This window comes from Meriones unguiculatus, chromosome 1 (assembly GCF_030254825.1).
Source record: "Meriones unguiculatus strain TT.TT164.6M chromosome 1, Bangor_MerUng_6.1, whole genome shotgun sequence".
NCBI classification, from domain to species: domain Eukaryota; kingdom Metazoa; phylum Chordata; class Mammalia; order Rodentia; family Muridae; genus Meriones; species Meriones unguiculatus.
The window spans coordinates 60,815,699-60,829,612 of NC_083349.1; the positions used below are offsets into that span (position 1 = coordinate 60,815,699).

The 13,914-nt window shown below is 47.5% G+C and overlaps 1 protein-coding gene across 2 annotated transcripts in view; it reads left to right on the top strand.

Moving 5' to 3' along the window:
• The window catches only part of Sufu (SUFU negative regulator of hedgehog signaling), a 94,941-nt gene that overhangs the window by 15,723 nt on the left and 65,304 nt on the right, over window positions 1–13,914 (top strand). For both annotated transcript variants that reach the window (XM_021650382.2, XM_021650389.2), the window contains exon 3: window positions 13,351–13,487. In XM_021650382.2, coding sequence (XP_021506057.1) covers window positions 13,351–13,487 — 137 coding nt within the window. The remainder of the gene's footprint in view (window positions 1–13,350; window positions 13,488–13,914) is intronic.

Genomic DNA, 13,914 nt, shown 5'->3' on the forward strand with positions numbered 1-13,914 from the left:
TGGATTACAGTCTAATAAAGCCATTCTAATAAATTGTGTGTGCGTGCACACACACACACACACACACATTCATCTTATCAGGCCTGTTCCTCTAGAGAACCATGATTAATAGACCCAGGCAGGAGGATTTCTTGACCTTTAGAAATCCTCTGCACCAGCTTCCTGAGTGTAGTATTACAGGCAAGGTCGCCTGGATCCTAGAGTCTTTAAATAAAATTATAAACATGCTTTCAGGTATGATTATAGCCGTCTTGATGATACATTGATCATGTCACCTTTCCCTTGAGAAGGTCAATGTTAGGCTGGACATGGTGGCATGTGACTGTAATCCCAGCACTTGGGAAGTAGAGATGTGTGGTGGGGGTGCCCACAGAGCCAGAAGAGGGAGGTGGAGTTACAAGCTGCTGTGAGCCACTGCCTGACGTGGGCAGTGGAAGCTGAACTGTGATCCTCTGCAAGGGCAGCAGATGCTCCTAACTGCTCAGCAGTCTCTCAGGGTCCTCGTACCTAGGACACACAATGGACAAATGCTGTGGTGAGTAAGTCGTCCTAGCTGCTGAAATAAATGGGCTACATTTTAAGCCAGTCTTGTGAGACAAATGCTGCCTAGAAAGTCCAGGGATGTGATCCCTGGCGTTTGGGCTTAGAAGAAAGGATAACCTCCAGCCCTTTCTGACACATGTCTACCGGGTGATGAGTAGGCAGGCCCAACTAGTTCCACCCAGCATGAATGCTGGGATGTCTTTCCAAGGGCCAGGCGTTTCTTCATTGCATAGAGCGCTGTTGCTGGTATAGGTTCTGAGCCTGAGGTTTGTGATAATGAACAACAGCAGATCCTGCTCTTCACTGCCTCTTTTGGCTGAAGTGTCCTTATAGGAGGTGGACTTGATACCACTTCAGAGACTTAGGTCCTCACGGCGCCTGACTGTCTCTGCCTGTAGAGTTCATGCCTTAGGCCTTGTGGAGAAGGAATCCAGAGGCTTAGAAATGTGGTCAGCCTGGATTTAAGGCAAGGCCAGTTGGCCATTTGACAATGAGGACTTGGGTTCATAACAGCTTCCTAGAAAGTGGAGCTGCTGGGCTCCAGGCTTTTAATTTAATACTCAGATCCTTCTTTTCCTATTACCATTGCTTAGGGGTCACGGTCCCTGGTCATAGAATTAGCCTTACCTCAGAAAGAGCCCTCAAATCAAAGAGTTGTTTATGATTTCCAGAACTGACCTCCATGCTATACCTGGTTCTGCTGGGAGTCCTGCCTCTTCCTCGGGCCTTCCAGTGTAAGGTCAGGAGCTCGGGGGTCAGGGCTGTGAGATGAAAGGACTGCTGGAGAAGGGGTCTGCCTTGGTCTTCAGGTCCCTTCCAGCGGCTGGCTCCACTTTCTGCTGGCTGCAGATAGGACTCTAATCGCCTCTGAAGGCTTGGCTGGTAGACGGGGAAACGCTTAGTGAAAGCTGACAGGCGACGCCATGGCGTGCCGAACTCCGTCTCCTTCCTGCTCTAGCATTTCCAAGATCAGGTTGCAGATCCTGGATCTCCACCCTTGTCTGGAAATTTTTCATTCTTGTAACCAGGGGTTCACATAGAGAAAGGGCCTATCAGGAAGGTGGCAGCTGCACCTTTAGAGTTACACATTTCTAGAAGGGTGGGTGATGTGGGTTTTGTGCTAGTTCTTTGACTAGGGACAATATTTATCGCACGTCGTATAGTTAGTCTCTGCTCAGAACCATCCTGGTGTACTCAAGTCAAGATCCAGCGCCTTCACTGTGCCTCCTCCCTCACTCTGCTCTCTCTTCTCTCTTCTGCCTCAAGGCCTTTGCCAGTGGATAATCTCACCCCTGGCTCGCTCCCTCCTTAGGTGTTTCCTCAAACAGCCCTGGAGTACGGCCCTCTTTAGCTTCCTCTTCCTTTTCTTTTCTCTCTTCTCCTTTTTCCTTTCTTCGTCCTTTCCTTTCTTAGAGAGACCGGGTTTCACTGTGGAGACCAGGCTGGGCTTGAACTCAGAGAGATCCAAATAGATATATTTATCTACTTTATGCATTGGTGTTTCCCTGATGACTCCAGGATGTGCTGAGCAAGTAAGCTGGAGGCAGTTTTCGCTCCATGGCTCCTACTCTTGCAGAAGAGCTCTCATCTCCAGAGGGAAGGTGTGTGGCTCCACTCCAAGTCTGAGCTCTGAGCTCAGGTGAGAGCATTTCTTTCACTCAGGCACCGACTCTAGAGACCAGAATCAGTCCAGGGCCGAGTCAAGCCTCTTTCTGAGGGTGATGTGTGATGAGGGTAAAGAGGTATAAACTTGGCTTGAGGTGCAGAGACCCAGCACTGCAGTCAAGGTTGGGAAGCTCTTGATCTTGTTACCTGAGTTTCCAGGGTGTATTATTGAAAAGGTCTTGTTTTCTGGTCAGTGCTGGAGTGCCCTGGGGAGTGAGGCAGGCTGGGTTTCCGTTTCCCTGAATCTTCAGTTCTTAGGGGAAGACACTACAATGTATTTATAGTTTTAGAGAGTGCAGGTATTGGGTTAAAAATAGAGTGGGGGGTGAAGTGTTAAGAGAGTAGCTGAGATTAAGGTGAAGATAGATAGATAGATAGATAGATAGATAGATAGATAGATAGATAGATAGATAGAATGTTTCATAGTGCGACCCACATTGGTTTGTGTGGAGTTTTAAAATGAGACCCTGGTGCCAGGGCTGCCATGTCGGACAACTCTAGGGACGCTGATCATACTGTTCTGCTGCCCCCTGGAAGGTCGGTGCTTAGAGCCCTGACCATCTAACCACGTGACAGATCTAAGCAGTGAAAGGTGCTCATACAAAGTCAAAGCAGGAGGGACCTTGAGGCATTCTAGGAGGAATGGGGAAAGGCCAGTGTGGTACAAGAGGAGGCTGGAGGGTAGCGAGCAGTCTGAAGGCAGTGTGGGAAGTGTGACAGCACTGGAGAGGTAGGGTAGCTCAGTGGTTAAGAGCCCTTGAGTTTGGTTCCTAGCACCCAGCTGCAGCTCACAACCTCCTGGAACTCCAGTTCAGAGATGCCCTCTTGTGGCCTCCTCGGGCACTAGACGTGCACACGGCACACAGATGCATTCAGGCGAAGCGTCCCCGCACCACATAAAATAAAAATAAATAAAAGCTTCAAAAAGAAGGTGACAGTCAAGACAACCCAGTTCCGGAGGATCCAGTGGCTTCCTCTGACCTTCTCCAGTACCAGATACACATACGGCATGTATACAGACAGACAGACAAAACACCATTACACGGAAAATATTAAAATTAAGTTTCACTTTGAAAACAAACTGATGGTGAGTTCGTGGTTGACTGATGCAGGGAGCACGGGAATGCTGTATGAGAGCAAGAGTGCGCGGTAGGGCAAGTTTCCTACTGTGAAGGCCACAGAACCACGGTGACTGGTGGCTGCAACCGTGGCCATGGTAGCACCAGAAGGATATTTGAATGCCACTTTGACAGTCAGAGGAAAGCTCATGACGCTTACCGTTGCTTGTTTGTTATTTAATGTCAAGGTCTGCTTAGCTCCTTGAAGCCAAGGGAATGTCATCACCACTTAGCGTTGCTCAACATTGACGTGGTGTACCCTGTTGCACAGCACACATGCAAAGTACAGCCTTGCCCTTGGGGGCTGAGATGCTGAAGATTGTGTCTTTGAATTACCTGCTTCAGGTGTCTTGAGGCACCTGGCTGCTCAAAGTCCTAGGAGATGGTAGGTGGACAAAAGGCCTGTGGGCAGACTTCTGGCTCTTGGGTCACCAAGAAACCCTTGAGCTATACACCTGTGCAAGAGAGGCACGCTTCCTTCCCAAACTGAATTGTGACTTGCCATCATTGGCTTATCTTGTCTTCTTATTGGAAGGCTGGTGGCTTAAGTCAGAATGAGGAATGACGGCCTTCCCTCAGAGTTCTTTTTATTTTTTATTTCTATTTTCGTTGTTGTTGTTTTCTGAGACAGGGTTTCTCTGTTAGCCCTGGCTGACCTGGAACTCACTCTGTAGACCAGGCTGACACCGAACTCAGAGATCCGAGTACTTCTGCCTCCTGAGTGCCTAAAGGCATGTGCCACTACCACACCCAGCTTCATGTCAGTTCTTTCTTTCCTTTAATTATTTATCCTATTTTATATGCATTGGTGTTTTACTTGCATATATGTATGTCTGTGTGAGGGTGTCAGATCCCTTGAACTGGAGTTGCAGCTGTGAGCTGATATGGGTGCCAGGAATTGAACCTGGGTCTTCTGGAAGAGCAGCCAGTACTCTTAACCATTGAGCCAGCTCTCTATCCCCCAACACAGCAGAGTTCTTAATAGCTTGCCTAGCTGGCTCGGGATTCCCCTGGGTTTGACTACGTGCCCTCTGGAGGTGGCTGGGAATGGAGGGATCAAGGTCTAGCAGCTCTTCTCACAGGGGAGGGTGCTGAGCCTCCACTGCCCTGTAGGAAAGGGTCCGAGAGGGAGCAGGAGGGTTCATTTGGCTGGATTCTTAGCGGAATCTGCCCTGGGAGCTGCAGGTTTTGAACCTGAGGAAAGCGTGGGAATGTGGCCCTTGGCTTCTGGGTAGGCATCTCAGGAAGCGCTGTTCCAGTGAGGCAGATGCCATGAATCTGATTGGAGAGGGTGTAGCAGAAAGCAAGCTTGGGAAACTCAGAGTTAACGTCCTCAGCTCTGGAGTGAGCATGTGCTCTGTGATCCCTCCTCAGTTCTTCTCTCCCTTTGCTGGGAACCGAACCCAGGACCTTCCACAGGGTCTACCCCTGGTTGTATGATAATGGCGTTTTTGTTTTTCCTTCCTGACTCTTCTTTGTCATCCCACCCCCCTTTTTAATTTTTTGTTTTTAAGAGTCGAATATATCGCAGGCTCCCCTTGAATTTGCTGTGTGGCTGAGGATAACCTAAACTCAGAGTTTTAAGGAAGTCATTTTGTTTGTTTGTTTGTTTGTTTGTTTTGATTTTGAGACAGGGTTTCTCTGTGTAGCCCTATCTGTCCTGGAACTCACTCAGTTGACCAGGCTGGCCTTGAACTCAGAGAGCTGCCTGCCTCTGTCTCCCAAGCTCTGGGATAAAAGGTGTGCACCTTTTATCCTGCCCGGCTTAAGGAAGTCTTAATTCTAGAAGAATATTGCCATATAAACATATCTCAAAAATTTTATTTAGTCTTTTTTTTTTTTGCTAAGTTTTACTACCCAGTGTAATACTGTTGTCATCAAATAGTGTTTCCAAATGGCTAAAGATATTATCTGAGTAGTTCAAGATGAAAACATCCCCTCTGCTGATGTTTATTCAGTTTATTTATAGAATTACACTGTTGAGCTGTTGTCACTCAGAGAACAGTAGCCATCAAGAAGTCTCAAGCCATGTTTGAGGGCTCTGGAAGAGATCCAAAGCTAGGACATTGGACAAAGCTAGTAGCCTTTGGCCAGTGGCTCTTGAAGGACTGTGTCCCCAAAGCCCCAGAGTCCTAAAGTTAAGGAAACAGCAGCCCCTGCAATCCTGGAGGTGTGACAGGACGGGGACAGGTGGCTTCCAGCTGGCTCTAAGAAGATAGGTCAAAGCTGTTCTCCACCTGAGGTTGAAAATCCATCGCTCTGGTGGAAACTGGTGAGGAAACTGGGGCCCGCAGAAGGCGGGGGAGCTAGAGCTGGCATCAGCTCACTGGCCTTGGCAGCCTGTGTCAGTGCTGTTTCTCTCTCATCCAGCCTCTTACTGAGACCCTAGAGTCCACCCTGTAGCATCCAGGGCCAAGACACTGAGACTGCTGGGGATGTCCTCGCTGCCCGGCTTCCTTGCTGCTCCTGGCAGACTTGCGGTTCCACCTCACCCATTAGCTATTTATTTATAATCTGTTAGGACGTTTATTTATTGCATGCACATGCACCCTCCTCAGTCTAGTTTCCTGGGACTCGTCTTCCAGCGTCAGCCTTCTGAGTAGCTAAGACCAAGGTGACACATTGCATCCAACTACAGGTATTTTGATAACTTTTGTTAGCTTTTGCCTCATGGTTTTTCTTGTTTTATTTTTCAAGAAAGGGTTTTTCTGTGTAGTGCTGGCTGTCCTGGAACTCCCTCTGTAGACCAGCCTGGCCTGGAATTCAGGGATCTGCCTGTCTCTGCCTCCTCTGTGCTGGGATTACGTGTGAACTACCACCACCTGACCTTAATTCATTTTTTTAAAAATGCCCATTCATTTATGGTAAAATGTTCATGATTTGAAAATTACCATGCTGCCATCTTTAGGTAATTCTTTAGTGGAATTAAGTTTTTATATTAGTGTACGGCTGTTACCACCTTCAGTTTCTGGAACTTTTAAATTTTCCCTGTTGAAACTAGACCCTTTCAAATGAATAGCTTCCTATTCCCCGTGTCTCCCAGCACCTTGAAGTCATGGCTCTACTTTCTGTCTGACTCTGACTACTCTAGTTGATGCATGGGGCGTTGCTCCTTTGTGTCAGGCTTATTTCATTTAGCAAGACGTCTTCAAGACTCATCCCTATGGTGTGGGTCAGACTGTCTGTGTGCATGTGCTTGTGTCTGAGACAGGCTTTCATAGCACCAAGGCTGGCCTCAGAAATCACTGTGTAGCTGAGGGTGGGCGTGAACTGCTGAGCCTTCTGCTCCTACCTCCCATATGTTGGGAGTATGCTGCCACACCCTGCCCCTCCCCCCTTTTAAAGGCTCAATAGTTGACTGTGGCATATCTGCACATTTTCCCATTTACTTACCTGGCAGTAGGCTCTTGGATTGCCTGGACTGTTTGTGAACCCTTCGGCATCATTGTGAACAATGCTGCTGTCAACAAGGGTGTTCAAGCCCCCGTTTTCAGGCTTTTGTGTAGATACCCAGACGTGGCGTTACTAGCTCATTGCAGCAATTCTGTTTTGTGTTTTGAAAACAGCTATAATGTTTCCTACAGCAGCTGTGTTGCCGTCAGCCATGCACAGACATTCTAGCTTCATGACCACTTGACTTGAGGAGGGGATGAGCTGCCATTTACATCTTTACCTGACAGTTAGCAGTAGAGGCTCAAGTATGGGGTTTGCGTGTAACCTGGTCCTCACCAGGTTGGGGTGCACAGAGAGCCTGCTTCTCAGACCTCATAGGCCAGTCTGCTTCCGCTAGCCCTGGCTTCTAGCCATGGTGTCCTAACAAAGCACCAGACCTTATACAAGCTCCTACTTATAGAACACTGAATTTTCCCCCAATTTTTGTTTTATAAATACTACTGAATATGTTTATGCCAAAGGCTTTTTTCCAAATACAAGATTATTCCCTTACGGTAAGTTCCCAGAGCCAGTAACTGCTACTGTAAATAGTAGCTGGCGCCGAGCTGCTCTGCTGTTCAGGTGCTGTTGAAGCCCTTGGCTCTGTACGTATTCCGCATGAATTAAGCAGCTTCTTAGAAGCTCCCCCACCCCCAGCAAAGCCTCACTCTACCATGAATTCATGCTGAGATGCTCCTTCGGGAAGTCTGTTCCTGAACCTAGCGCTCACATCTGGGCTAGGGTGGAAGCCAGGGAGCCCTAGCAGCCCTGCCTCTACCCTCCTTAGAGCCTGGTTACCGCATTTTCAGGAACGCCTCGCTTGTTATGTGGGTGCTCAGAGCCACAGCCTCGTGGGTGCAAAGAAAGTGCTCCTAAGTGCCTGGCCATCTCTCCAGCCACTTTTTTTTTTTTTTTTTTTTTTTTTTTGGTCTTGTTTGGTTTTGGTTTTTCGAGACAGGGTTTCTCTGTGTAGTCCTGGCTGTCCTGGAACTGGCTATGTAGACCAGGCTGGCCTGGAACTCAGAGATCCAGTTTCCCAACTGCTGGGATCAAAGGCGTGTTCCACCAACTGCCCTTTTTTTTTTTAATTTAAAAATGTTTTATTTTATTCATATGGATGTTTTACATTTCTTTATGTAAATGCACCTTGTGCATTCCTGGTGCCTGCTAAGGTCAGAAGAGGGTCCTATTCTCTGGAACTGGAGTTATAGATAGCTGTATGTCGCCGTATGGGTGCTGGGCACTGAATCTGGGCCCTTTAAGAGAGCAAGCTGTGCTCTAACTACTGAGTGATCTCTCCAGCTCCCTATCCAGTTCTCACATCTTAGTTTTGATTGCCAGTTTTTAACTTCTCTGCCAGACAGGAATCTGACTCTCCTTACCCCCATACATTCACACTTGGGTACTTTCAGAATTATTAACCTATACTAATGTAACAATAAACCAACTTAGTAGAGTTTGTTTGTTTTCTTTTCTTTCTGTCTTTCTCCTGAAGATACATGGCCAACAAAGTGTATCCAAAGGTTACTACTGGAAAAGCAAAAAAAAAAAAAAAAAAAAGCACCCCTCCTGTCTCCAGCCCTGCCCACCTGAGTCACGCTGCTTTTGTAGGCATTTTGTCTCCTTCCCAGGTGTACCCTTCCTGTATGGCACCCACGTAAATGAACAGGCGGTGGTCCCTTGTTTTTCTCCACTCACTAGTGTCTTAGCAGCTTGTTTTCATTTGGGTGCTTTTTTTTTTCATTATAAACTTTTTTAGAACTAACCTCATTATCAGTGCCATCATGTTGAGTGTCTTGTATGTCAAAGCTCCCACTGAGTGTAAGTTCTGAGCTGCAAAGAGCGTTGGTTTGTTTTGTTGTTTTTCATCTGTCTTCCATGCCCTTGTTCACTAGTTGGATAAAAGCGCAAGCAGCCCTGTTTTCATTTTTAAATTAGATTGATTTGTCTGAGTGTGGCACCTACGTTGTTTGCCATTGAAATTTCTTAGCGTGTGAGTGTCATGCCTACATGTGTGTATGTGTACTGCTTATGTATCTGGTGTTCTCAGAGGTTGGAAAACAGGTGTCCTGGAAATGGAGTTACAGATGGTTGTGACCATCATTTGCATGCTGGGAATCGGACGCAGGTCCTCTGGAAGAACAGCCAGTGCTCGTGATTGGCTGAGCTCCATTATTAAAAAAGGAAGAAAAATATATTTTATTTATTCTTTGACAGTTTCATATATGTAAGCAGTGTTTCCGGATCATATCCACCCCAGCCCCTTTGCTCCGTTCCCCAGGAGTTCCCAGCATAGCCTCCTCCCCCCATGTCCTATCCTTTTAAGTTTTTTAAGCCACTGCCGAGTCCAGTTAGTCCTGACTGTTGCGCTGGCTGGTCACGTTGGCTTCCTCTTGTGCAGGTGAGTTGTTGTTTTGAGATGGTTGTCTCACCTAGGTTGGCCTTCAACTTGCTGAGCTGAGAAGGACCTTCAGGGGCTGGAGCGATGGCTCTGTGGTTAAGAATGCTGACTGCTTTTGCAGCAAGCCCATGTTTGTTGCTCAGCACCCTCCAGCTGTCTGTAACTGCATCTCCATGAGATCCACCTGCACTCATGTGCGTGCATACCCACACACACACACATGCACATAGTTAAAACTGAAGATAAAATCTTCAAGGACAGGATGGCTCTGTGGTTAAGTGTATTTGGTGTTCTTCCAGAGGATTCAAGTTTGATTTCCAGCATCCACACTTGTGTGGCTTACAACTGCCTGTAACTCTTAAGAGCAATCTGTTACCTCTCCCCTCCATGGTCATTTGCACTCATGTGTACATACCTGCACACAGACATACACATACACATAATTAAGGTAAATCTTTAAAAAACAAACAAACAAACAAACAAAAAAAAAAGCGAATGACCTTCAACCCCGACCCCTACCCCCACTTTGTTTACTTTTTTCTTACAGTTGAGTTTACCCTTTGGACCACTGCTGTGTATAAATGAGCACGTAGGTAGGTAGTTTGTAGTAGTTTGAGGTACAGTTCTTAGAGGTGGTAAAAGTGTATGTAGTTTTGTTAGCTGTTGCTAAATTCCCCTCCTCAATAGTTGTACTGATTGTGCCCCCACTGGGGGAATGTCTCTTCCTTTAACCTCACCAACAAACTGCAGTGTCATACTTCTTCATATTTGTTAATCTGATGGGTAGGCACAGTCTCTCACAGTCGTTAATTTGCTTCAATTTACACTGAACATTTTGTCACGTGCTTGTGAGACATTCACCCTGATATATTGGTTAATGGGGGAAGTTGTAAGAAATGTATCATCGGGCTGTGCTGTTTTATGAACATCATATAGTATACTCACACAAACCTATGTACTGTAACCTGACAGCACAGCCATTTGGCACTGTCAGTCCTAGGCTACAAGGCTGTACAGCATGTTAATCTATCAGATACTGTATACAGTTGTTAACACTGCCATATTTGTATATCAAAACCTGGGAAAAGGTTGTCAGGCATGATGGCACACACCTTTAATCCCAGCACTTGGGAGGCAGAGGCAGGTGGATCTTGAGTTCCAGGCCAGTCTGGTCTTGACAGTGAGTTTCAAGCCAGCCAGGTATATTTAGTGTGACCCTGTCTGGAAAACAAAACACAAAGAAAAGATAAGCTGAAAGTCTGGCATAGAAGGTCTCTCAGGAGGGCCGGTAGGATGCTCAGTGAGAAAGGCGACTTTTGAAAGCCTGACAGCCTGTTCTGGATCCACATGGTGGAAGGAGTGAACTGGCCCCTGCAACCTGTTCTCTGATGGCCACATTTGTGCCAGGGCGTGTGCTCCCCTGACCCCCTTACACATGCACATATGCCTAATGAATATATCCTAAACAAACAAACATCACCAAAACAAAGCAAAAACACGTGTGCATATGGAGAAGCCTGGCTGTGAGTGGCGCATGCAGGAGCTCGCTCTGGCTGAGTCTGGTGAGTGTCTGACGGCCTGGGAACGACATTGTAATGCCCCTCTGCAGACTTTTAAACACTGATGCATGGGTTGCACTCAATTACCGAAAACTTTTTAAAAAGTTAATTAAGTTACTATAACGTTTTTACTTTACAAACTTATTTTTTGTATATATGTAGTATAGGTACATGAGTATATGTGAGTTATTGGCGTGAACATGTTTTGTGTGTGTGTGTGTGTGTGTGTGTGTGTGTGTGTGGTGTGTGTGTGTGTGAACATGTCTCCCTGCTCTCATGTTTCATCCTAGAAGACATGAAAGACAGCTGTTCCCTTGGAGTGACTCCATTCTCTGGTCAGACATACCCTCTTTGGCAGAGAAGCCTTTGTGTGATCTGTCCGGACCAAGCCAAGCCCCTGCGGAGAACTTTAGACACTGAATGCTCTTGTTGCTTGGCTGTTATTGCCTGGACAGCCTGCTTTGGAAGGGAAATCTGACAGGCCCAGATCGTGTGTTTACCCTGAGGCTGGGCCATTCCAAACTCATGTTTCAGAGTAGTGAGGTTGTGTCCAGCCAGCCTGGTGGGTGGTAATCAAACACAGGTGGAGACCATCTGGCTGGGGCTGTCCCTCCTTCTCAGCCAAGTCAGAGCTGGCCTGCCCACCACAGAGCTGGCTTAGAAAGCACCCCGTGTGGAGGCAGATGGCGTGCACATGTGTGTGCATGAATGCACACCCCTACATGTGTGTGCACACAGCTCTCCCCAGGGAGATGTGGTATTAGTGCAGATGACTCAGTGACTTCTCTCTGCATCCGTGGATTCTCCACTGTTTGGTCCTTAACGCGTATGTTCCTTTTAGTCTGTTCCTCAAGTTTTTGTGGTTAGAAATCATGTATTTTCCTTGGCCTAAGATAAAAGCCTTGGAATAATAGTGTAATGCACTTTACAAAGCCGTCTCTAATTGGTGGCTGCTTGAGATCTTCCTTTTGCCCTAGTGACCCATCTCCTTGTGTAGAGTTTTGTTTATTTGTTGAGTTTTGAGACAGGGTTGTGTAGCCCTGGCTTGCCTAGAACTCACTGTGTAAAACCACTGGCCTCGAACTCTGCCTCTCCAGAGCTTGGATTAAAGGCTGCATACCACCACGCCCCAGCCTTTCAGCGTTCTAAAGGCCATCTCTTATAAGTGGATTTTCACACTCTTCCAAACCTGGGGCCTCTGGGAGGCAGCTTTTGCATCCTCACTGTACGTAGCTGTGGACTTGACCCCAACATGGCAATTCATCAAGGAAACAAATAGTGTAAATAGTGTCACTTTAAGCAACTTGTAGCCTTGTTTCCAAAAATCCATATTTGTACCTCTAAATAGATTCTGCTTCCTACATGGTAACCAGAAAAACAGGCAAACCACATAGACTTCCTTAAAATGCGGTTGGATTTGACTGTGATGGTTTCTAAGGATGCCTCTTGAGTTAAGGCAGCTTCTCAGAATGATCTCTCTGCCAAGGGATCTCAGGGCCTGGGGGTGGGATCCACCCACACCTGCCCACACAGCCGAAGCTGAGACTCATGTTAGTGTCTGAGGCATGGGGGTTTCTTTCTCCCCAGTCTCCCATCCTGGCCTCTGGGGGATGGTAGCCAAGGAAGGATGCTGCAAGGAGCTCCAGGATTGAACAGGGATTGTGTCTTCAGCTCTCAAGAGGTAGAGGGAAGGTGTTGGCTGTCATTTTAGTTTATGGTTTGTGTTTGTATGCTGGGGAGTTTACACGTGTAGAGTCATTGTGGTTCATGTTTGTACAAGATATAATTACTCAAAATTGCATGATGAACATATTTTAGTTCTTAACCCTTCTCATCCTGCCAAGCTTTATGGACTCCTTGGGGACTTCTCCCTGGATACCTCCCTCACCTGAGTAGGTGTGGCACCCCACCAACCAGGCTCTGCTCCTGGATAGACATCACTGCCCTGTCTGGTGGTAATCTTTCCCGGACTTCCCTGAGACTTCAGGGCTCCTGAGTACTTCCTAGCAAAGAGATGTAGGCATTCAGATCTTATGCGCATGGTCATGCTGAGGAGTGTGGCCACACAAGCTATCATCTTCCCTATCCCGTCAATGTGTTACCCTGGGGTCCAGTGACCGAGGGGTGCTCTTGGAGGGGTAGAGAAAGCAGTGCTTGCTGACACATAGGGTACCGACCTTAGGCAGAGAGGGGCCCACTCAGTATTTCCGTCTGCCTTGGGACCTGTCTACAGACACTGACTCAGGAGGCCAGTGAGTGCAGTGAAGGATGCACTGAAGTCCTGCTGTCCCTGGAGGTTGGGGGAAGAAAGCCATGTTTTCACAGAGCCCACAGCCATACTGTGGGATCACAGGGCGTGTATCCTTAGCAAACTCAGTGGCTGCTAGGAGTGTGAAAAAGTGAGGACTCGCAAAATCTGGAAGTTCTAACTCGAGCAGCAGTATGGGAGTTTGGCTGGGATAGCGTCAAACGTGTACACCGTCCGCTCACTGGAGGGTAAAGCAGGCTTTGGAGAGACTTCTTCACCCTCAGATTTCCTTTGCATTGGAGATTTCCGTGTGGAGGCCCCACACAGAGCCTGCAGAACTTTGTCTATGGCAGTTAAACTGAAAACGTCTTTCATTCCTTTCAGGTTTACAGGAACAGACGGACCAAGTGGTTTTGGCTTTGAATTGACATTTCGCCTGAAGAGAGAAACTGGGGAGTCTGCCCCACCAACATGGCCCGCAGAGCTGATGCAGGGCCTGGCCCGATACGTCTTCCAGTCAGGTACTAGCCCAGAGGCTGGCTGCTGTGCTAGTCCTGTGGCTGTCAGCATGGTGGGCTTTGGGAACCTACAGGTCTGTTTCGATGTTTACAGAGTCCTTTTGTGGGCGGAAAACTATGTGGACCTGAGCAGACAAATGATTATGTCAGTGTCCCAATACCTGGGGACTGTTGCCGTCCGTCCTAACTAGTGGCTTGGCTGTCTCTGCGTCTGTTTCTGGGCCTCAAGCACACAGGCTAATCTTGGCTCAGTCTGGGAGAATAGTAGAGACTGGAGCTGTCCCTGTCCCTCGCAGGGAGGAGGGACACTGAAATCAGAACTGAGTTAAATTGTTCGAATGCCCTCCAAGAGATTGCCCTTTGCTCCCAGTGCCCACTGGGGACTGCTGCAATGGATCTTGGGTAAGGCCTCTATGCTGGGAATGTTCTT